Genomic DNA, 23,802 nt, shown 5'->3' with positions numbered 1-23,802 from the left:
GAAGTTAAAACTGTTGTAACTGCTTCCTCCCTCAATGGCACTGCTACAGAGAAATATTTGGTGGTCTTTTGGGTTAGAGAGGACTCGGGTCAGCTGGGAGTGCAAGACAAATAAGGGCTGAGGGATGTAGGGAGTCCATGAAGCAGGGAGAATGGAGCACGACTGATTTATTTCCGATCTGTCTGAAAGGTTTTTCAAGTGTCCCTCTCCCTCGCTCCACCACTCCTCTCCAAGAACTCTTCCCAAGCTGCCTGTTTTTTGGCAGTGGGTGAGGAGGTGCGTAGGCCACCTCTCTAGGGCACATGAAGAATCTGCAACTCTCTGAGAAAATGGACTGCATAACCCACACATGAAAGTCAGCCGTCTTGATTCACAGAGGAGGCATGAGGGAGTCCCATGGACAGAACCTTCTGAACATGAATATTATGTGCAGCACAAAACAGATAACAGATAATTACACACACATTCTATAAAAGTTCTAGGAAGGTTTTTTCACAAGGGTTAGATTCACCATGGTTAGTAATAGAAGAAATTCAAGTTCAAAATGTTGGTTGTCTCCCTGCACTCCTGCTGAACACATCCAATAATGTTGGTTCTGGAGAAAGCACCTCTTTCTGTGAATCCATGGGGAAAGCACATCTGGCCTTGTCTGTGTTTCAGCTCCTCAGAGAATGTGGAAGTAACCTTACTGTCTACTACACTGTAAACAGCAGCTAAAAAGCATAAATACCCATGTGTTTTATCAGCAGAATAATCCCAGGAACACAAATATGCCACAATAAACATGCAAAGAATGTGATAAGTTGCATTTATGTGGCCCATATTCCCTCTCCCTCCACCCTCTTTCCCTCCTGGTTTTTCTCTGACACTTTTTGAGGTTTCATGGAAAGCCACAATTGCTTAATAGCTACTCATCCTATGATAGTAGGAGACGTATTAACTTCCACTTGAACCTCTGCTGAAAAACAGACAGGAGTATATGGGAGACAAGTGGATGAATGAGCCATCTAGACTCGTTCTGTATTTGTTTCCACACAGCAGAAGGAGTTGGAAAGATAAGGGGGCTTCAAAAAGCAGATGCACGACTCAGCCAAAGTAAATCACCAAAGTCCCACTAATTTTAGTGGGGAATGTTTAAGCACATGCATAAGTCTTCCAAGGCAGTCAAGTTATAGGACTTGACTTTGGCTGTGTCTTGTGGATATAAAGCAGGGATGGGCAACTTGTCGCCTTCCACGCGTTTTGGACTGCAGTTCCCATTCGCCTTAGCCTGTATAGCCAACGGTGAGGGATGTTCTGAGTTGCAGCCCAACAACATCTGGAGGGTCCCCCAAAACTAGGTTTCTGATTCAGTTCCTGTAGAGCTGGTGTCACCAAACAGCAGTGTACTAGCCTTGCAGTTACTGTTCTGTGTTCCTAACCAGCAGCAAAAAGTTTCAAATGACCAGTCCTATACATATGGAGTAAACCATTTTGAGATCTTCATGCTAATCAAATGTATAAAGATGCTTCAAATAAATACACGTTAACTTTAATGTAAACCCGTCTGATTTCACTGGGGTTTAGTTCTAGGTGTACAGGGTTGCGGCCCCAGGCTCTTAAAACAAGATGCATTGTCTCATCCCAGCACATCCCTCTCTCGGAAAACTGGCACCTGTTTCTGGGGATTTTCTAGGCAATGCCCAGAAGCAGTGCCTTTTGGCCAGAGAGCAAAAAGTTCCCGCCCGCTCCTCCTTCGCGGGAGTTTGGTGGGTGGCAATCATTAGGCAAACCCCAGTGTGGTGTAGTGGTGAAGAGCATGGGACTGGGACTCAGGTGACCCGGGTTCTAGTCCCCGCTCAGCCATGGAGCCCACTGGGTGACTTTGGGCCAGTCACAGACTCTCAGCCCAACCTACCTCACAGGGTTGTTGTTGTGGGATTAAGATGGAGGAGGAGAATGATGTAAGCTGCCTTGAGCCCTTTGTAGGAAAAAGGCAGGATATAAATAAATAAATAAATAAATAAATAAATAAATAAAATAAAAATTATGAGAGGGAGGTTAACGTGATCTCCTTCCAGTCATCATGCTGTGATAGCAGGACTGGGCAACCTTTGCCTGCCCTGCTGACTCCTATGGGGTGATGACGGACCACTGACGTACACGCTTACCTCCTTGCACATGCACACTCTGCCCCGTCCAGGCACGAAAGGTTCAGATCTCCTCTTTCTGTGCTGAAATTGTGCCTCCTCTCCCACCAGTCAACTGAGGGGCGGGGGGTGGATGGAGGGGAATAATGTAAACTGCACTCTCAAAAGGAGCCTGGTTTGGAGAGGAAAGCATGGCTGGCGGTAAGGACCTGCATGGTCATTAAACTTATCACCAAAGTGCAACGCCAAAAATTTTGTTGATTGTTTTTAATGTATTGATTGTGAGCCATCCCAAGATGCCTTGCATGGGGGATGGCCTATAAAAGTTTCAAATAAATAAATAAATCCAAAATAAAATAAAACAAAAATAATGAATAGAATATAAACCAAAATAAAATAAAATAATGAATAGAATATATAGTTTAAGCCCCCTAAATAAGAAAAAGAATTAAAATTTAATTATATCAAAATCTAGCATATTGAGAGCAGCACATAATAGCATAAAAATTAAGATTAAAACGTCAATAAACATCCAGAACTCGCCTAATTAAAACAACTACAGAACAAGTATGTCTTCAGTTGGCGCCTGAGGGCCAAAAGAGTAGGAGCCAGCTGGACCTAATCAAGTACAAAGTTGGGGTACTATACTTGAGAAAGCTCTCCTCCTTGCAAACTCCCCACTCCCTTTACTGCGGGGAGGAACACAGAGGAAGGATTTGAAAGAAGACTGCAATGACCAGGTTGGTCTATATGGAACAAGGCATGAGAAATTTTCATATGAGTGATTTTAACATTTTTTTCTGTAACATATGCTATTTTGATTGGAGAATGTCATTGTCAAAGCTAGAGAAGTGTGCATTTTAAAAGATAACTTAGTTTTTGTTCCGAATGTCATTGTCAAAGCTAGAGAAGTGTGCATTTTAAAAGATAACTTAGTTTTTGTTCCCATAATGGTTTGAAAGTGCAAATATAGGTACATTTGCATTAAACTATGAATGGCTTTCTCCATTATCTCTGATAGCCTTTCAAATGGAGAACTGTACTGTGTAAAGTAAGACACATGGCCAGCCTCATAAAGGGACCAAAGGGAAAGGGGAGGGCAACATCTTGCTCCAGTCCCTCTTTTCTCCGCACTTGTCCTGGCTGCCCTCTGAGCCCATAGTTATAGAAAAGAACAGAATGGGACAAAGGTCTGCTACTGCCTCTTGTGTTTTCTTTCCTTATTGTATAATTTAGCAGCATACATTGCACTAGAAGTAAACATACATGAAATAATTAAAAGGCTAAATGAATTATCTAAAAGGGCAAACTGAAGGACCTTAACTGAGAAGGTTGTACCTCAGATTTCACAGCCTCTGAGAATAAGTCTAAACCAGAGGGCAGGGAGATGGTACATCACAGCTCCAAAAGCACATGAGATATCCCAGTGGGTCATTCTGTGTGTGAATCACTGTTTTGTTATGTATTTCTCATGGTTATGAATCATAAATTATGGATCATTTTTGACTGTACTGTGGTGAGCTAAAAATAAATAAATAAATAAATAAATAAATAAATAGTTTCGTGCCTTTTGGAAATGGCAAGTTCTCCTTAATAAACGATTGTCTAATTTGGCTAATTGTTGGTGGTGCAATTCAGCTAATGTTTCCTTTGGGGAGGAGGTTATTTTATGGATAAATTTTGTATTGGAACAGTCTTTAATATTCACTGATGAATATACTATTTCAAAGTACCTGAGACGTGGAAATTAACAAATGGTCAGCATAAATGCATTCCCTTAATCCCTTTGAAAGCTAAAAAACTGATATTACATCTTTGGAATGATAAACACACATATCCTATAATGCAATGGATTGATGACCTTACTGCACTTTCACTATATGAATACTGGCATATAGACACCTCCTTCAGATGGATAGTTCTTTGGAATATAGTCCACTTTTGTTCAAACCTAAGTATAATTGCTAGAAAGTACTGTTTCCAAATATATGCATTTTGTATTTATTCAGTGCTTTAGTTATATAGATCTCTCTCTCTCTCCCCCTGTGTGTGTGTATATGTGTGTGTGATTTATATAGATATAAATTCATATATGAAAATGGAAAAGAAAAGAAAACTAGAGACCCTCCTGAGATATCCAAGGTGTCTGGGAGTGTGTGCACTTTTTTTTTCTAAAATTTGAAGTATTTCAGGTTGTTTTACAAGCATCTGGACTGTTCTGTGAGCTGTACCAGTTGTAAATATTCCTGCTTGGTTTCTGGAGGAAGTGAATATTTAGGCTTTAAATCTACAAAAGGAAGTGTAATGTCTTCCTGAACCATCAAAACTTTCTAACAAAATGCTCTGACCAGCTGATACTTTCCAAAGAACAAATGAGCCTGCAGTGCATATCTTGAAATTGCAGCTAAGGGTGGATTTAAAATGCATGTATTTATCAGTATGTTGCCTGCCATTTCCAAATTGCTCAGGAAGTTTCCATTGTAGGAGCTGACAAGTACAGAAAGTTGTAGAGCACAGAAGTGAAAGCAGGAATTCCAAGAATCACTGTTAATAAAATCTGCTTGAATATGATCCATCCCAGAGACTGGTCAGTTTCCATCTACATGCCTGGATCAGCACCCCCACTCCAGAGTTATATCACGGAGAGAGCAATCCTGTGGTCCCTGGACAGCATCTGAGGGGCCATAGGATAGTTTAGATTTGCAGATCCAAAATCAGAGGCAGCACTTCAAGCTCCTTCTTCCTCCTTACATGGAAAGAGCCACACTGGCTGTGCTCTGAGGTTGGGAGAGCAACCTCAGAGAAGGGGAGAAGGGTTGTTTGCAGGGCAGGGAGGGGAAGAGGCTGGTGGTGGTGGTGGTGGTGATGCTGATATTACATTTATACCCCACTTTTCTTCATCTTGAAAGGAAGTCAAGATGTTTACAGTTCCCTCCTTTCCATTTTATCCTTACAACAACAACCCTGTGGAGTAGGCTAGGATGAGAGTATGTGACTGGCCCAAAGTCACCCAGTTGGCTCCATGGCTGAGTGAGGACTAGATCTTGGATGTCCTGAGTCCACGTCCATCACTGTAACTACTATGCCACACTGGCTCTTCTGATGCCTCTCCAGCCACCTCTCCTCCCTCTACAAGATGCTACAGCAAGATGAACAAAAAAAAAAAAAAAAAGCATACCTAACAGAAAATGCAGAGTAGGAAGAGGCTTCTAGTCTTATGGTAATGGTGGCCATAAACTCCCAAACCTGGAGCCCTGCATTCATCCAGTGCAGTATGGGAGGAGTGGCCATGAGAAGCACCTCTGCTGTTCCACCTGCTGTGCACTGGGTGACAGTAAACCTGCAAGTTTGGAGATTGAACCCAAAACAATACAGTGGTACCTTGGCTCACAAACTTAATCCGTCCCAGGACTCTGGTCGTGACCCAAATAGGTCATGAGCCAAGCTAAATTTCCTCATAAGGTTCAATGTAAATAAGATTAATCCGTTCTGTAACTATTTTTCTATTAATCAGAAAAATGTGAAGCAAAGTGACAAAGAACAACAAAGATCGCGGCCATCTCCCCGCTCTGCCCCAGCATGACCGAGATCACTCCCGTCATCCCTGCACGTGCCCATCATCCGGCTTGCTGCGGGGGAGAGATGGGCATGATCACAGGCGTGCTGTGGGGGAGAGACGGGTGCAGACGCAGGTGTGCTCGGGGGGGAAACAGGTGTGCTGGAGGGGAGATGGGCGAGATTGCTGTTGCACTTGTACAGGAAAGATGGGCGCAATCACAGCTTGCTCATGCAGGAAAGATGGGCACAATATTGCCCCTCTCCCCGCTTCCCCAGCACGAATGCGGCCATCTCCCCACTCGGGGGGGGGCAGTGGGGAGATGGCTGGGATCGCAGTTGCCACCCAATGTGGAGTTCGTAACCTGAGTCAAAGTTTTTATGAAATTTTTGTTCGCAACCCGATTTGGTGGTGAACTGAGGCGTTTGTGAGCCGAGGTACCACTGTATATTCTTAGGCATGTTTTCCTGGAAGTAAATCCTACAGAACTGAATGCAATGTACTTCTAAGCAAATAATCATGGGACTGAGATGCCCATTTGGAACTCCCTCCCCCACCCCTCCACTGCCCCATTAACTATATAGTTAGTACAATCCTAGGATAAAATCCTAAGATAAAAAAATTCAGACCAGTGTAGAGTTCATTTGATGTATAGATCATTCACATGTGAGCACCTGTGTGAATGTTCAGCACCAAGTTTGACTCATGGCTGTGAGAAAGTGAGCTGGAGTGTGGGGAGCCAAGCTGAGGGACTTTGATGTATTCCCACTCCCACAGTGGGAATCCCTACTCCCACTTCTCTACCCATGACACCCCCTCAAAATTCCAGATGTGCCCACCAGCCTCAAAAGTTTGGAGATCCTTGCTGAAACCGTACTTCCTGTTGTTGCTAAAGTGTCTGGATGCAAATCCTACTGTGGTTGAATTGGTGCTTCTCAACACAGGCTCTTGAAAAGTGTGCTGCACAGTGGACCAAAGATGTGGCTGGGTGAACATCAGAGGGGTCCTACAGCCATACGCATGCATATTCAGCTGGTGGTTTCGCAATGATTCTCCAAATCCAGTAAGGCTCAGGGAAGAAGATGAGGAAATTAAATCCTTTGAAGATGAGGCAGAGGTTTAGTCCTTCAAGCCAAAAAGACTGTGGCAGTCTTGAGCAATGCTGTAGAATCTCATGCTGCAAGAGAGAATCTGTCATGGACAAGGGAGCCAATATAGAGCAAAAAAGGATTACAGGGAGCTTATGAAGCATCATGGCAAATTGTTTGAGGAACCAGACAGTTATTTAGTCCCCAGTTCAAATCTCTCTCACTCAGCTGTGAACCTATTAGTAGCCACAGGTAAGCTAGAATCTCAGATTCATTTGCATTTGGAAAAGGTGAAAATAACCTAATAAAATCTTACTTTATAGACTTACAGTGTAACTGAAGTGCTTTGAACATTCAGAAAGGGTTTTATATATGCTGAGTTTTATCATAAGTATTATCGATGTAAAGAGACAAGATTTACATGTTCAGTAGTATTTTGTTTAACAGGTGAACAGGTGTTCTGCATGGACACCAGTCTTTTCAATCTGTGTTTAATAAGCATTGATGGCTGTTTATTTTGAAGCTAGAAACAAACAGTTTGGACATGGAAGGTTTTCTGGAAAACTCTAGAGATTAGCCATTTGTATGCTAATCGGCTTCCCATGCTTGTATTCTCTGTTTAAAAAGTTGTTTTAAAATGCTATCAGTTTCTTGAACTCTTTTTCACTGCTTTAGCCATAACCAAATGCGATCATCCTTAGTTCCACTTATGTGCAGTCTAAGATTACTTTTGAGGAGGTTTATTACTACAAGGAATATCATCTGAGACCGTAGGTCAGTGGTAGCAAACCTATGGCATGCGTGCCACAGCGGGCACGCAGAGCCCTCTGCGTCGGCACGTGAGTCAAGTCACCCCAGTGTCGCCCCAGCAGCTGAGCATTGGATAACAGTGCACATAGGGGCTGTGCGCATGCTCGGAAAGGAGTAGTGGCGCCAGGCGATGATGTCACAAGCCACAACTCATTATCTGTGACTCGTCCGAGCTTTCGCATGGCTGGTCAGTGCGCTGCCAAGGCTATATATATAGTTGCTTGGACTGGCTGTGAGTTGTTTTTTCTAAACTAAAACCTCAGTTTTCAGGTTTTATTGCAGTGTTGGTACATTGCGATAAATAAGTGGGTTTTGGGTTGCAGTTTGGGCACTCGGTCTCTAAAAGGTTCACCATCACTGGTCTAGGTTCTGATGAGCTTCCAAAGGGATGAATCCTAAAACCAGGACTCCTGGGGCAGATTTCACTCCTTAAGAGTCATGTTGTGATGACGCTCCACAGAATCCATTCTCCTTCAGTTTGTGGGCTTCCTTTCATAATCCTCTCTGTCTTAGAAGGCAAGCCAAGCTGAGAGGAAGTCCACAAGTGCTCATGGAATGAACCAACCAGCAAACTTGTACAACCAGCAAGTTTCTTCTGCATCACACGCAGCACAAGCAAAAGCTGCAAATCACATGCAAGGAAGAGGGATGCCACTTATGCAGCAGTTGCGTGGGGCATGATTTCTGGCAAGCGCTGTGGGAATTTTCTGCATTCTTGCCAGGAAGTCGGGCTCATGGCCTCAGGAAAGTGGGCTGGAGTCCACAGAGCCAAGCCCAGGGAATCCAGTGGATTCCTACACCCAAAACAGATTCCTTACACATTGTTCCTTAAGAGTTTTTTTTTTTATGGTAAGGAAAAAGGTGGAATGAATACTCAGAAAAACTCAGCTTTGTGGGCGGAGGGGGGGGCGGTTACAAATCTGAATGAGCAGGAAGAGTGCATAATAAATGGCTCATCTGGAATCCCCCTGAGAACAGTCATTGGCTTTTCAAGCTAATTTGACCAGCAACAATTCAGTTGGGGCATTCCCAAATTAGATTTGGTAGCACTCTTGCCCCACCTCATTCATGGAAGTTTATGTGGGATCCAGGTGGCATCAACATCTTCCACTCGCCACGAGTTTGTGTTTTCTTACCACTTCTACTTCCCTTTTCCTTGCTGCACAAAATCCATTAAGGAAGAAAAGACAGAACAGCTGCTCAGTGCCTTCCATCTAGAAGTGCTGGTACACTTGAGACCATCTGTGAATCTGCTTGGAAAAAGTTGAAAAAAGGACTGTCTGTCTGTCTGTCTTTCTCTGCAGATCTTACCCCCCCACCCCAAGGTTGCTTGCCATCAGAATTACAGTGAATACCATTTATGCAATTAATGTTAAATATTCAGATAGATAAAACATTAAAGAAAGGAGTCACACAGGAAAAAGCACAGCAGAGGCCAAATGTCTGGTCAAGCAAAAGCATCTTGGCATCTTGAGAAGCAGTGAGAGCCAGTGTGGTGCGGTGGTCAGAGTGTTAGACTGGGACTGGGGAGATAAAGCCTCTAGCCCCACTTAGCCATGAAGCTACTGGGGTGACTTCTGGTCAGTCAGCCTCTCAGCCTCACCTCCCTCACAAGGTGGTTGTGAGGATAACATGGAGGAGACCATCAGCGTACTGTGTCAGGTTCGTTACAAGAGGAAAGCAGGAAGTATGCAAATGTAATAGCACTAATATATTTTAAGCAATTGTAAGAAAGGGGGTGACTGTCTTTAGGGAGCATTACACAGTTGGGGTGGCATAGCTGAAAAAGTCTGCTTCCATGTTTTTTATTTTTTTCCATGTTTTCCATGTATTTTTTGTATTTTTGTATTTAATGGTAATTTATTATGTTCTATTGTATTTCAATGTATTTTATTGTGTTGTAAGCTGCCCCAAGGCTTCGGCAAGGGGTGGCATAGAAATGTAATAATAATAATAATAATAATAATAATAATAATAATAATAATAATAATAATGTTGCAGAGCTTGGAGCGTAACCTCCAGTGTGCGGGCAGATATGGGTATGTAACGGAAGTTATCATTCCCACTACTTCTGCTGCTCAGTTAGGAGTGCCATTGCTTATATAGCATATATAAAGGAACTTCAAGTTTTTCAGAAATACAGAAAATATTTAAGAAGAAACCCTAAGGGAGGGAACCCCCCCCCCCGCCCCGCAAACACCCCAGTGAGGATAGGGCATGCTCATGCCCTGGATTGCCGTAGGAAAACAACCGGATGAACAGAGGAATGGAATGGGTTAAAGACCCTGGGGGAGAACCTGAACAGAAACAGTCCATACTGCAAAATTTTGTTGCGGGTCCCACTGGTATGTTATATTGCTTTTCTCTGTAACCAGTTCCTGCTGTTGATTCCACTTTGTATTTGACTGAAGAAACCAGATCTCTGATATAAGGCAACCTTGCTTTTTATTTCAAATATCTGCAATGCAATTAAGCCTATCTGGATAATTTTAAATTCTTTCTTTTGTTCTTTTCTCGTTCTTTCATCAGTTTCGGCACTGGTATGCCTGTGATCAGGATAAGTGCCAGGATTGCAATAGGATTGCCCTTGTTACATACACTGTTCCATAGGGCTGCTGAAGAGAAGATATTTTTTCCTCAATGTTTCAAACATTTATGGCCTCCCTGCACATCTTGGTATTAAGCAGAATCAGAAACACTGGAGCAGAGTTGTCTGAAACTTTTACTCAACAGATTTCATTGTGCTTGGAAGAGCCCATGTAAAGCTACCATTGTAATGAGACTTTATGGGTCTTAATATTTATAGGCAGAGAAGAGACAGGACACGTCCTGTTCTGTGTATAGTCTTGCAATTTATATGTTGGCAGCGGTGTATGATGGGAGATGCATTCTAAGGCGCACGAGTGTGCTTAAGCTTTGTAAATAACTTAAGTTCAAGCCGAAGTGAGGGAACAGTGTGGAATGTTTTGAGGCCAAATCTGACATGAGGGTGAGGAGGCTGAGGAGAGAACTCGATATGCCAGTGCCACTTGAGTGTGCTGTGAAAGCCGGCGTCCTGAAAGGCTTGCTGTGACCCCCCAGGCTTTCACTGAAGGGCCTTGCTACAGTTAGGGAGAATTAAAATGCTGCACATGCTCCAGGTTTCAGAGAGATGTTATTCCACACACACACACACCCACCCTTCATGAGGAGCACCGATGCTGGTGGTCTCAAACCTCTGACACTGCCTTGCTGGCTCTCGTTCGCTATTTTTCACAAACATAAATAATCATAATCCATATAAAACTGTCATATTGGTTCAGCACAGACGTCACCAAAGCCCTGGGTCTAATTCATCAAAGATTTAATGTTCAGCCTCACAAAGTTACATTTTTGGTAAGCAGATGCTGTTTCCCAGATTGTCCTGTCATCACCAACAACTTTCCATTGGAAAGATGCATCATATCAAGAGCTCCAAAATGCTAAGGAAGATGAATATTTGAAAAGACAAGAATAAACAGTTGCTGCTTGTTCTTTGTTGCTTATTAATTACAAAAAAGAAGAAGAGGATTTTGGATGTTATGGATACAGCTGTGGATGGATCACAGTGCATGCCAAAATCACAGTAATGTAAATCTTAATCAGGATGAGGAATTGCATGGACAAGTGCCCCAAAAGAGCCACAGGGGGCTGTTGAAGGACTGTTGGTATATGGAACTAACCAGCTGTGCAGCACCCTTAACCAGTAAAAATTAGGTATAACATACAGAGTTTTGTGTATTATCCCTGCCCCATTTTAATGTATTATGAAAGCTGGGAATCTCAAATCTAGACTCATAAGAACAACACTGCACATAAATGGGGCAAGGAAAGCCCCAGATTTTAAATATTCCAATGTATATACCACCTAAATGCCAGATGCCTTGAGGATGGTTTACAATTATACTGCCTAAACAACAATAAAATAACAACCTAAATAAGAAATTAAACAACCAATTTATGGGAAAAAAGTCATGCCCCACCTTTTTGATTTTTTACAAGATATACATTTATCTACACATTTATCTACAATTTTGTACGTTTATCTGTAGATGCCAACGGTAAACCAAAGAACCATTAAACACATTTCCTGAAACTAAATAAACAAACCTTGCCTAGCAAAGACTCCAAAAGGTGTTTGCCCTGAGAGATATGCATGTGAATTAGAATAATCTTATCAAACTTAGAAATTTAAAGGTGATTTTCGCTGCTCTTTGCAGCCATTGACAACTTGTGTCTGTGGGTGGGTGACAAGGGAAGGAGATGGGCATAAGCAGGTGGATTCAATGCATTGGACCATGGACCAGTCACTGTTTTTATAGAGATAGGGGACCGAGGTGGAATGCATGCATCACCATTATGGTTGTGATTATGGTAGCATATTGTTAGTGTTACGCAAGGAGAGCCATGCTGAATCAGAACGGTGGTCCATCCAGTCCAGCTCTTCATTCACACGGGGGAAAACACCTGTGCACAGGATCCCTCAACCAGGATGGGTACAAGACCTCCAGCTGCCCACACTCCTCAGCAACTGGTGTAAATAGGCAGGCTGCCTCTGGTAATGGAGGTAGAACATAGTACCTGTGTACAGGGGAGGGAGGAGGGCAGAGGGCAGGTGTATTCTTAGTTCCCTCAATGTCAAAGGGAACATTGAGGGAACTAAGAATTTTTGATCCCTAGAAAAACTGTTTCCCCCTCCTATTCTTTATTACAAACTGGCAAAAGTATTTTCCTGTTTCTGCATCTTCTTAGGTAACAAGAAGATGAACTCTCTTATTTCTGGTGAATGAGGTTCTTTGTTTGAATGGCCAGTAAGCACCAACACAGAGGCCTTTGGTAAAACAATGAACCAAGTGGATATCTCTGTAGTATGCTTTAAGTCTAACAGTTTCCACACAATCTTGCTACCTAATCAGACAGTGAGAAGGGGAGGACCTTCCCTGTGTTCCACCTAAGTAAAAGCATGGTTGATAGTGACAACAGTCAGGGCCTTCTTAGTGGCTGTCTCAATACTGTGGAACATCTTAGTCTGTGAAGTAAGGATGGACCTCTCTCTGGATGTCTTTCACTGGATGATGGAGACATTACAGGTTGTTTTTTCTGTGGCCTCTGTATTTAAAGTGCTATTTTATTTTTACTGAATTTATTATTCTAGGCTATACTGGGGGTTTTAAGTGTTGTGGCACCAGAAGAGCAGAATACGGATGTCTAAGCAAACAAACAAACAAACGAAAAGGTGCTGCCAGCATTCTCTCTTTATCACACTATTACCATAAGCCCTGGACCAGTGCATGTTGAGCATTAAGTTGTCCTTACAAAATGGATAGGCAAAGATGCGCTGTTCTTTGGTCTGAAAAAGCACCCAGGCATAAAGGCTACCATGGGACAAGTGAGTGAGGATACCTTGGGGTGATATATCGGTCATTACTTTGCAACCAAATGCAGTTATGTTTTATTTATTTCTGATCTGAAAAATATTGATAGCAGAGTGGGGAAGGCTAGCTCCTATGTGGAGCTATACTGTGTGAGGAATGATGAGTTGCAGATCTTCAAGGATCCATCATGGTAATCCGGATATCGAGAATTACTATATTGCTGAATCCAAGACAGGGAGGTGAGGGAGGAGTCAAAACTTTTACTGCCCTCCTGCCACTGAAGCAAATGGTGCTGTATGAAGATCAGCCCTTGAGTAACTCCTACTTTTTTATGTTCTCTCTTCCCCCCAGTGCCACGTCTGCTTACAACTTTTTGTTGGTCTTTGGGAAGCACTGAACATTCAGAGTAGAGTCATTTGAGGAAGTCTCTTCAGGTCTGGTGATGAATGGCATGATTCAGCGGGAGCTTTCAGACCAGAAAGGATCACCCCAAAGAAATGCAGACGTGTTCCTCGAAGACGGTGTTTGCAGTGAAGTGAGTGACTTCACTGTCCAGCCATGTGTCCAGGCCCCTCCATTTGCTAAGAGGAAGAATGGTGAGTCCTTTTCTCAACAGAGTAGAGCAAGGAGGGGGGATTGCTATGACGCTGGCAGCACAGGGCTTCATGCTAATAGGCAGCCATCCGGCTGCTTTGAGACATGTCGGGATGGTTGCCGTGTTACTCGACCTTCTGGATGATGTTTTTTCTGAAAAGCAGGCTTTAACATTGTAAGTGGTGAGATGGGAAAGAATACTTAAGTCCGGCATGTCCTACCTTGGTGATTCATAAAAGAATAGAATACAACCTAAATTGTTTGGTTCACAGTCATAACTGTGAGATTTCCTAAGTGTGTGTATATATATAGCAAGGAGATGGATGAAGGGAGAAGAAAGAAAAGAAGCTTGTACAATATTGCCTTGCCCAAATTAGCCCGTGTAAGTCTGCTACGAGTATTGCTGCTACTTCTGCAAATATTATTTAAGTCTGTGATCCATCTTACTGTATGACAATCATAGGCAGATGGACATGGGCAGGAGAACCTTCTTTGCTCACCCAGACCTCTCAGTGATATTCATGATAGTCAAACCAACAGTATCTTATGAACTGCTTTACAAAGCTGAGGCTATGAAGGATCCTTTTCACTACTGCAGTGCAAAGCTATAACCTTGTTTGAGCTGCATGTGCTGCCTGTTCAGTGCCAGGCTCAATTCACAGTGTTGGTTCTTTAAAGATCTAAGAACTACCTCCTTGGCTTTGTTTCTCCCAGTCCTCTCCACTCAGCCATGGAGGACTTGCAGCTCCACGTCCCCCTGCTGAATGAAGTGTGGCATGTAGCCATGAAGGACATGGCCTTTTCGGCCATAGCCCCCACATAGCCTGTGGATACCCTTCTCAGAGAGGTTTGCCTGGTCACACAATTTATTTACCTTGATTGCTCAGCAAAAATTTAGCTATTTGGGTTACCTTTTAGGGCAGCTCACTCTTGATTTGTGCTGTTCCTACTTGTCCTGCTTCCTTGTTTAAATTGATTTAACCTTGTCAACTGTTTTCCTATTAGTAGCTTTGGTGATGCTGTCTATTTTTGCTCTTATTTCATTGTATGGATGGCTTGCTCATTTTAATTTGTTTACCTGTTCTTAGCCACCAAATGTAAGGTTTACAGTCTTAAGTAAAGCAAGATATGAGGTGAAGCACCAGCTGTGTTCTAGGTATGCATAAATGTGTAACAGCTTCTGTGTATGCTGGAAGTTAGAGGCTTCGATGTATTCTTGAATGCCAACTGGACAGCACTGACTCCCTTGGGTGGGATTCGGCTTATGTGGGCCAGTGACAAGATAATACTCTGCCGTGGTGTAAAGGAGCCAGGGATCACAGTGATGCAGCACTGGAAGTTTTTAGCAGTCATCTGCCTACCCCTCTGAATTCTTTCTCTGCACTGAAATGAATTGCAGTCCTCACAGCCGGCAGGCGAAAATGAAATTTGCCAGCAATAAAACACTGTTTCCTGTTATAATGCATAGTATTTTGGTGTGACTTGGTCTTTATGGGCAGGCTTCACAAAATGCCTGCTCCCGATGGAGATGAACATTGCTACAATTGGTTTCTTGATAGGAAGATTCTTGGATTCTTCCTGGGGCCATGGCTGGAGAGAGAGGGTCTGGCATGATGAGCACCCAGACTTTAGAATTTATCATTTTACCACTGACTTTTGGCAATGGAGAGGTTCAGGATTACCAGTTAGTTTTATACCTATGTGACTGAGTGATTCAAATTCTGAATTTCTCTAAACATTTTAGGGAAACATCCTGCTTGTGCTTGCTGCTCCTGATTTTAAGGAAACTCAGCTAGGAATTTATGGTGTATGCCAGTGGGTTTGGATTGTGGATAGAAAATTCAGTTCTGTGTCAGGTCTTCATTATGGATAGTTTTAGCTACAATTCTAGATATACCTCATTGGGATGAGTCTCACTGAACTCCGTGGAACATGTACTTGGGAACAGGCATGTACAGAACCCGCCTGTTCCAATGTTACACAAGTGACACAGTTGCATCTTCTCTGCAATGCAGTTCTAGTAGGGGCAGAATGGAAGACATAATATGGGTGGTTGTGGTGGAAATGTTGCTAAATCCCATGGCATAAGCCCCACCACCCTAAGTGATGATGCTAGTGTGGGAAGCAGCTGTTTCATTTGTCATCACACATACGCACATCATCTACTCCTGTTTAACATTAGTAGTGTAAGAAGCAACCACCTGGGAGTGGATCATATCCTGCTGAAGTAACCTTAGGATGGGTGCTATACTCATCATTGGGTAATCTCAAGCAAGTTGCTACCTTTCAGCTTAACCCACCTCCTAGAGTTGCTGTGAAGTGAAAGGTGCTTCTTGACCTCCTTGAATGAAGGACACAAATGTGAAAAATACTTCTCCATCTGCAGATTCCCTGACTTGTTTGAATGGAAAACAAGGTCTTCTAAGTGTCCATCTGGTTTGAGTTTAATGTAATGTGCAGAAAAGGTGGCATGTTTTCAAGGACCTTGTACCTAAGTAGTAGACTGAACCACAGTTTATTACACAAATGAAGCTTTTTATTGCTCGGCTTTGTTGAAGTGCCAGTTGGGATAAAGAACACCATGTACCTAGTGGTCCCTATGAAGGAAAATTAGAAAGCATTCAGTTCTGCATAAACTATGAAGCATTGGGGAAGGTTGTAATTAAATCCAGACTTGCTGATGCCTTTATATTAATAACTACTTCAGATAAAGTCTTATAAGTTAATCAATAGAAAAATGGCAAAGACATGTGAGACCAAATGGTATTCTCAGAAGGTGCATGGAAGGACCTAATCCCTGTAGGCTTGGAGAGGAAACTTAAACTCCACAAGGCTCAGTCACTGGGCAAGCAGCCTCTGCTCCATGCATGTGTTTCAGTTTAAACCTATATTGCATTCAGAATGTGCTTATTGAATGGCTGTCTTGTCCTAAAATCAGTTTAGCCTTTGCTCCACATAACCAGGTACTAGGTATATGTGCAGGCAGACTTTCCTGCATTAGCCTTGGTGCTCAAGTCAAATAAATATTGCAAACAATGTATTGAACTCAGGTGACAGCTAATCTCCTGATGAGATATCATCCTGCAGCCTTGAACTTTGCAGCTGGGACTTTAATGCCACTTAAATCAGAATGTAAGAACTAAAAGAATTCCAAGAATGTGGTGATATAAACTGTATTTTTAGAGCTGTGAATGACTTGTGAGAGCAAAACAGCACAGTGACTAAAGATAGCACAAGTCAGTTTTTCCATGATTTATCGCAAGAACTTTCACCCTAAGTAAAAGTCATTTAATGTTGCGATTAGCAGCGCGCACAGGCTGGCAAGATTTCAAACCAAGTCATTCATTGCATATTTTGTCACAGGAAAGTGTTTCCATAACATACTAGAATTCCAAACTGCACTTAATCTGCACACAAGTACCGTGCAAGAGCATAGCCTGGAAACATCAGGTAAACACAACAGAAACGGTTCGTAATTATTCTGCGGTGACCATACAGTCTCCACACTAAATGCCTACAGAGCATTCCTCATCTTGATTCAGAAATATATTTGAATCAGTTAAAGGTGATCTCGAAACTTCTCATTGGCTGGCTGAATCCCGAGGCTGAACTCCAGGGAGCCCATTCAGAGGACAAGAGAGACTTTTCCTCTGAAGCATCTTCCAAGACTACTATCGGAAAGATTGTGTCTCTCAAGAGCCCACCTTGTCATATCCTTAACCATAATATGCTTTGCAGTGTGGAGTGGAGACTTAACATGAAGTTGTGAACAATGCTTTTGAAGGGTTTGTGGTTGTGTGCTGAATCAGGAGCTAGAGACACAGTTGGATCAGGGTTAAAAAAGCCAGTGAGCCAGTGTGGTGTACATGGGGTTGGACCTGAGGTTAGGGAGACCCACATTCAAATCTCCACTTAGCTCTGAAACTGGGTGACTTTGCTTTGTGACTTTGGTTCGGTCACACAATCTTAGCTTAACCTTTCTTACAAGGTCGTCGTGAGGATAAAATTGCAAGAGGCAGAGAACATGTTTGGATACTTGTGGATATCAGTGGATAAAAATGTACTAAATGACGTTCATCACAGATTCTTTTTCAGTCCATGGTGACTAAGCAATGAAATAAGGTCATGGATCAAAATAAACCTGAAAATTGGCTGTGAGAATTATATAATTACCTCATTGGCTCCAGGATCTCCCCCTTACTTTGTGTTGGACACTTGACTGATGCAGGGCTATTTTTATAGGGTTGTGGTGCTTTCATAATCATAGTTCCTCATGGAATGGAATCCTGGATGATAAGCATCTTGTATTGTCCCTACAGAAAATCTGCACTGTCTTTTCCCCAGACAGTCTTGGGGAAAAGAGACACTGTCTTGTCTCTTTCTGGAAGGTGCCTTTTTGATTGGATCAGCTTACTAGGTTTTGAGAATTCCAATTGTGTAGAACAGGTACATATCCTAAATTCTGTTATTCTAGGCCAGTCATAAATTAGTGGGTCCGTTGCAGCATGTCCCTGTCATACTGAAATGTCTTGCCTGTTGAAGCAATGGAGAGGGACCTAAGAAGATGCACACGGATCTTACACAGAATTCTTTTCTGCATAGAAAAACATCACTTCAAATGTCAGTGGAGATGGGGAAAAGGGGTGGGAAAAAACTGTTCAGCCATTTTCAGTGTCTGTCCTTTGAATATATGCTTCTCCAATTTTATTTCAGCTGATCAAAGGTCTTCTGGTCCTCAAATCACCCCCATCCTTCCCCATGTGGCCTTTGATTTATCCTCTTAATCTTCATTCTCTACTGTAATCAAGCTTTGAGTACTTGTACAAGTATTGCTTGCACCCTTCTTTCCTCCCTACTCTCCTTATCTGGTCCTCTCTCTGTTGTTTCCTCACTATCTATTTTCGGCTGCAAATATAAGCAGAGACCTGTAGCCTGTGCAACTCAGTAAGGGGCCATGGGAACAAAGGAAGCCACATTATATCAGGTCAGACATTTTGCCCTTCTTGCTTAATGCTGTCCACTTCAGCATTCCCAGGTGGAGAGCTTTTCTGTTACTGGCTACCTTTTAAATAAATTTGTCAGGAATTAAATTCAGGACCTTCTGCCAGGGCCTCTTCCAGTTCTTCATGGACTTTTGGGCCACGGTGTGCCCATGGGCCTCCTTTGGCACTGCTTCTCATCTTCTCGTCCCACGCTTTAGCCTCACACCCCTCCTCTTCTAACCACAATGCCTTCTTTAAAATCAAACACCCTGGTCCAAGATTTCACAGCTCCTCAAACATGTTTTTCAGTTGAGTCAACACTATCATCCAGTGTAGAGCATCAAATGTAGCAGACTTCAAGTGATGGCCACGAGTTTGTGAAACAGACCTTGATACATGTTGCTCAGATCAATTTTTTATTAAAAGCCCTATTCAGGCCCATCAAGGAAACTCTTACCTCCACTTCGGGGCCTTTATGAAAAGGCCAGGAGGAACCACTCCACTCTCCTCTGGGGGCATGCCTTGAAAGCAGCAGTCCTAGTCACACAGAACCAGCCTTTGCACACCACTTCGTACTCTATCTGCAAGAAACCACCTCCTTTCTCTTCCAACTTTATGGAGGTTGCAGCCGTTCAACTTGCCCCATTGGTGACTTCCAGAGTCCAGTACTGACAGCTTCAACTGTGCAAAGCCTGGTCCTGTAAACCTGACCAGCCTGCCTTGCCACCTGTGAGCACCATTTCTGGACTACTTTTTTGCTTAGCCTTGTCTCTAAGCAACTTCTGGATTCAGCTTTTATGAGGTCGTTCAACTCACATAGCCTTCCCAACCTTCTGACAACTAAACACCAATCAATGAGCCATCATCAGAGAGGACTACTGCTCCGATTTTCCCTTCCCTTCTCTTCCTTTGCTTCCCCATCATCGTCCTCCCCAGATGCCACCAAGGGGGACCAAATCCCTTTATCTTTCTCAGACAACATCCAATATCACACTCCATCCAGCAGTGAGTTCTTCTCATGGAATCAGTAGAAGAAATCCAGGATTCCACAATAGCTGTCATATGACAACACATTTTGAGTGACAGCAAAAGCAGGCATTCATATTCTTCCTATCTTAGATCTGATTTTGTGTGTAGGATGTTCTTTTTCATACCTTTAAAAATACAGTGTATCTACAGTGAGCAGATGAATGGAATTTAAGACTTCCGCATGTGACTGAGCCTTCAAAGGGGCTTGAAAAACACTCAGAAGAGAACACTCTAAAACCTGAATTGCATTTTGCTGGGAACAGGGAATTTTTGACTAGAAAGTCATGCAATTCGAGCTTCATTTCTAACATGCAATGTCTGTAAGAGTCTACACTGCAAGGCTATTGTAATTGCCCTAAACCTTTCTCAGCTACAGCCCTTCTTCCAACCTGCAATGAATAATAATATTAGCATCTACAAGGGTAAGGTTTTTCTATGTAAAAACTTTTTAAATAAAGGATTTTTTTAAAGACCTGTGTTAGAAAGGCCATTGCTTCGGATTGTTTTTTGCTGCTGCATTTAGTACAAGTGGACTCATGCTAGTGCTCCGTGTCAGCAGTGCTAAAATGGGCGCCTCTTGCTTCTCCATCCCACTCTAAAAAGCTTCTATTTAGACCAATAAGATGGGTCACTTTTTTCCTATCTCCGTTGGTGCTGAGCCCATTCCCTCTCCTCTCCTGCCACCCCCTTCATTTCTCTGGAGTTTTAGCAGGGATCATACAAATAAACAAGAAGCTTTGCTTGTTTGATCAAGCTGATTCTCGCCTCTTTCCTGCCTCTAGAGATTATTAGTGGAGCAGTTAAGCCTAAAATCATACACTTTGAGTCTTAAGTTTGACACTTGGCATACTCATACAATAACCCATATCAAACATTTTTAATATATATCCCAGGCATTAAGCAGTGCCCTGGGAAGGGGTGGTGGTGACAAATGTATTGTTTTATATTCTAATCCCTGAGTAAGGACAAAAATTCTCACCATATGCGATGAATAATGCTGAATGTGATATTTGATAAGATTCACACTCCAGGCTATGGAAAATAGGTGACCCAACTGCATAAACCTTACCCAAATCTAGCCCTGCCACAGAATGTAACCAACTTAAGAAATGCCATGTGGCAGGGAAGGGAGTTCAAGATGTTTAGTCACACATCCAGTATAGGATCCTGTGAGATATACCAGAGCATCACTTCCAAGGGAACTGCTCTACTGGAACACTTTCTGTTTATAAGGGAACATCGTTGTGGCATTTGCACAAAATGCATTTATCACAGTTGGGCAGCTGAAAAAGTGGGCTTGTGTCACATGGCATGCCACTGTGGGAGAAGTCGGAGGAACTGGAAAGGGGACATGTGCAGGAAAATGGCCTTTAAGTTTCCTTTGGTTTTGTGTGTGATTGTGTTTTAGCTCAGTTAGCTCTGCAAGGATGCAAAAGAGCAGAAGAGGTGAGATTAGTTTTGGGTTTTTTTTTAAGGGAACAATAATTGACTGCTTTTCATACCCCCTCACAAAAAGGGGAAGGTGGAAGGGTGAGGCTGCTTGTCGCTGTCCTCCCAGCCCTATGGGGGAACCCAGTGGGATGAGTAGCACCCCCATTCCCCTCAACCCAAAAGCCATCAAGTACAACCTCCCATGAACTTTCCCATCATTGAGGTCAATGTGATTTAGTTGTGAGTAAGGCTATTGAAAGGCAATCTGATTGACTTCTGAGTAGACATGCACTTCAGCTAGTGGCTTTTTGAACAAGAGGACTAAGAGACAATCAAGAAGGCTTCAAAAGAGAACCCAGACTTTATTTGGGGGGTGGGGGCTTTATAAGTCAGGGATGGAGAAAGGAGTTGGCGGGGGGCAGGAAAGCTCCTGAAGCTCCTGTTTTGCTGAAGCCCCAGTAAGACATTCCTCTCCCTGTCCTGCAGCAGCCCAAGAACCATCTGAAACCACTTGTCCTCAGCCCAGAACAGCACTGCAAGTACACTGAGTGTGTGTACACACACATACTGGGAGAAAAATTCAAAATCTAAACAAAACCCATGATATAACATTTCTGAAGAAAGCTGAGATATCTTGGCAGAAAAAGCATGGGAGGGACGGTTGGGCTGAGCATCATGGGACATGCCAGTGAGTTCAGGCATTACAGTGCTGATAAAAATGCCTACTGTAGATTGTCCCCAGCTCATCATGCTTTAGTGGGCTCAGATAATGTAGCGTATATTGTCGCCATGCCAGTAATAGCACAGGTATGTATAAATGCATAAGGAACTCATCCCAAATTGAGCTTGGGAATATTTCAGAACATACAAGAACAGTGGCTCTGTGAGATGCCAAAGCCTCACACTGGAGCTATCATTTTTGGGGGGCACAAGTCCCTACCAAGCGCGGCCTTCCGACGCTAGCCGTACCCAGTGCAACAAGGCCAACCCTGCATTATGTTGCTCTTTGCTGCTGTGCAGGGAATTCTTTGCGGGAATGACTTCCCTTCAGGAGCAGTAGTGAGATTATATTCTGCGCAGAGTGAATTTATGCTAAAAATGCAACAAAGTTCTAGGTTTCCAGTGGATGCTTATCCATAAAATATGTACATGACTGTGCCCATGATCATATTTATGTCCCGCATAGTTTTCACATACAACCAGTAAGTATGCAGGTCTGTTTTGGCATAGTCTGTTCCTTTCCAAGCTTGTGATGCACTTTGTGGAACAATAACAGTGGGTGTTCAGAAAATGTGTACATTTGAAAAACGCACATTAAAAATGCACACAAACGTGCTTTAATCAATGAGGAAAGGGTGTATATTTTAAAATATGCACAACTGAAGCACATATTTTGCAAAATGTCTATGGGTATACACCTGAATTTTCATGCACAAGGGAAAAAGCAAAGTTCACCATACAGATATGACTCAGAAGTAGCTTTCAGATGGAATTTGGCCAAGTTGATGTTGTGTCACACAGCCTTACTTGTGTTAATAAAGCATAGTTATGGTTAACCACAGTTTAGTATTAGAATGAAATATTAAACTGTGGTTAACTGAAAATAGAAGCAGAAGCTTCCAATCTCAGCCATGATTGGAAGCGAAGAATCTCAGTGAAGAAAGCGGGAAGGGCTTGTGCCTGAGTCGGGTCTGTAACATTAAACATAGTTTAGGTTCATGTGTGAATGCAGCCACTGAGATTCCTAGAAGCCAGCTGCTGCTCCTGTCATTGCAGGAGTGGAAGCCTTTCATCTGAATCACCCCTCCTGTGTATCAACAGTTGGAGAAAGACAGAACCCACCAGTTTCCTCCTCCAACACTTTCTTCATTCCCCGTGTCACGTAAGTGACAGGAGCTGCTGCTTCTGTGCTCTAGCAGAGAGTGGGCCCTTTCTGGCTCCGGCATCCATGCCAGAAGATGTGAATGGCCATGTTGTGACAGCCACAAAGCCCACGGAGACCAAAGGTTTGCCACATTTAGAGCAACTCTACTCTGCACCCCCAGGGAGTACAAGTCATGGGAGTACGACTCATGCAGTCTCTTTCCTCACTTCTGAAGAGCTTTGCACAGGTTGCACTGCAAGCTGTGCTTGCAAGTGCCGGGGCAGCGTTCAGAAAGGCTTGTGGTTACTAACAAGGATGTTAATAAAGTGGGAAGAATCATAATAATAGTGCAAACATGACGGATTCCTTCCTGATGGACGCACACATCCCATAAACATCATTGTCACCACAGAGCTCTTGCCAGAATTCCTGAAGGTGTTTGCAAGTGAACTGCAGCCTCGGTGCTGAAGTTACTGAGGGCTGGGGAGCAATGCCCATCTGTTTCCAATTGAAGACCTGTTTGCAAGAGCACACAAGGCAGCTATTAGGGAGTTTGCTTCTTCGATTGGAATAGAAATAGTGGCAAAGTGTGCCCAAGTGCTTCCTTTATAAAGTGAGGGAGACCCTAAAGGTATGTCCTTTGACCTGGATGATTTCCCCATGATTCCAGCTGTGTGCACACAGAGGTTTGTTCGTCGCTTCTGAGAGAGATGAAATCTTCCCATTAGAGTGCCCATGTGTCCCCTTTTACAGAGGAAAGCACTCTGTTGGAAGGGCTGCCTGCATTTTGAAGGTTTTCTCTGTCTGAAATACTCTTCAGTCCAAATCTGGTCTCAGGATAAACCATCAGAAGGAACAAATGGGCTTGGAGTTGCCCTCTGACAGCTCCTGCACAACAGGCCAAGCAAAGCACCCACCTCATCTGG

At 43.1% G+C, this 23,802-nt stretch overlaps 1 protein-coding gene across 4 annotated transcripts in view; it reads left to right on the top strand.

Annotated features, from left to right (window-relative positions):
• MYOCD (myocardin) overlaps positions 1-23,802 on the top strand; it is a 316,680-nt gene that overhangs the window by 170,009 nt on the left and 122,869 nt on the right. For 3 of the 4 annotated variants that reach the window (XR_006416965.1, XM_044453728.1, XM_044453727.1), the window contains exon 2: positions 13,328-13,572. Coding sequence is in view for 3 of the 4 variants with exons in the window: in XM_044453728.1 (XP_044309663.1) it covers positions 13,419-13,572 (154 nt within the window). In the remaining variant the exon portion in view is untranslated. Of the gene's footprint in view, positions 1-13,327; positions 13,573-23,802 lie in introns of those variants that run through there. The other variant, XM_044453730.1, reaches the window with a different exon arrangement.

This window comes from Varanus komodoensis, unplaced genomic scaffold, assembly GCF_004798865.1.
Source record: "Varanus komodoensis strain SLA01 unplaced genomic scaffold, ASM479886v1 scaffold7_1, whole genome shotgun sequence".
Taxonomy (NCBI): domain Eukaryota; kingdom Metazoa; phylum Chordata; class Lepidosauria; order Squamata; family Varanidae; genus Varanus; species Varanus komodoensis.
The sequence above is the reverse complement of the archived record's forward strand: the minus strand, read 5'-3'. Positions and strand labels throughout refer to the sequence as shown.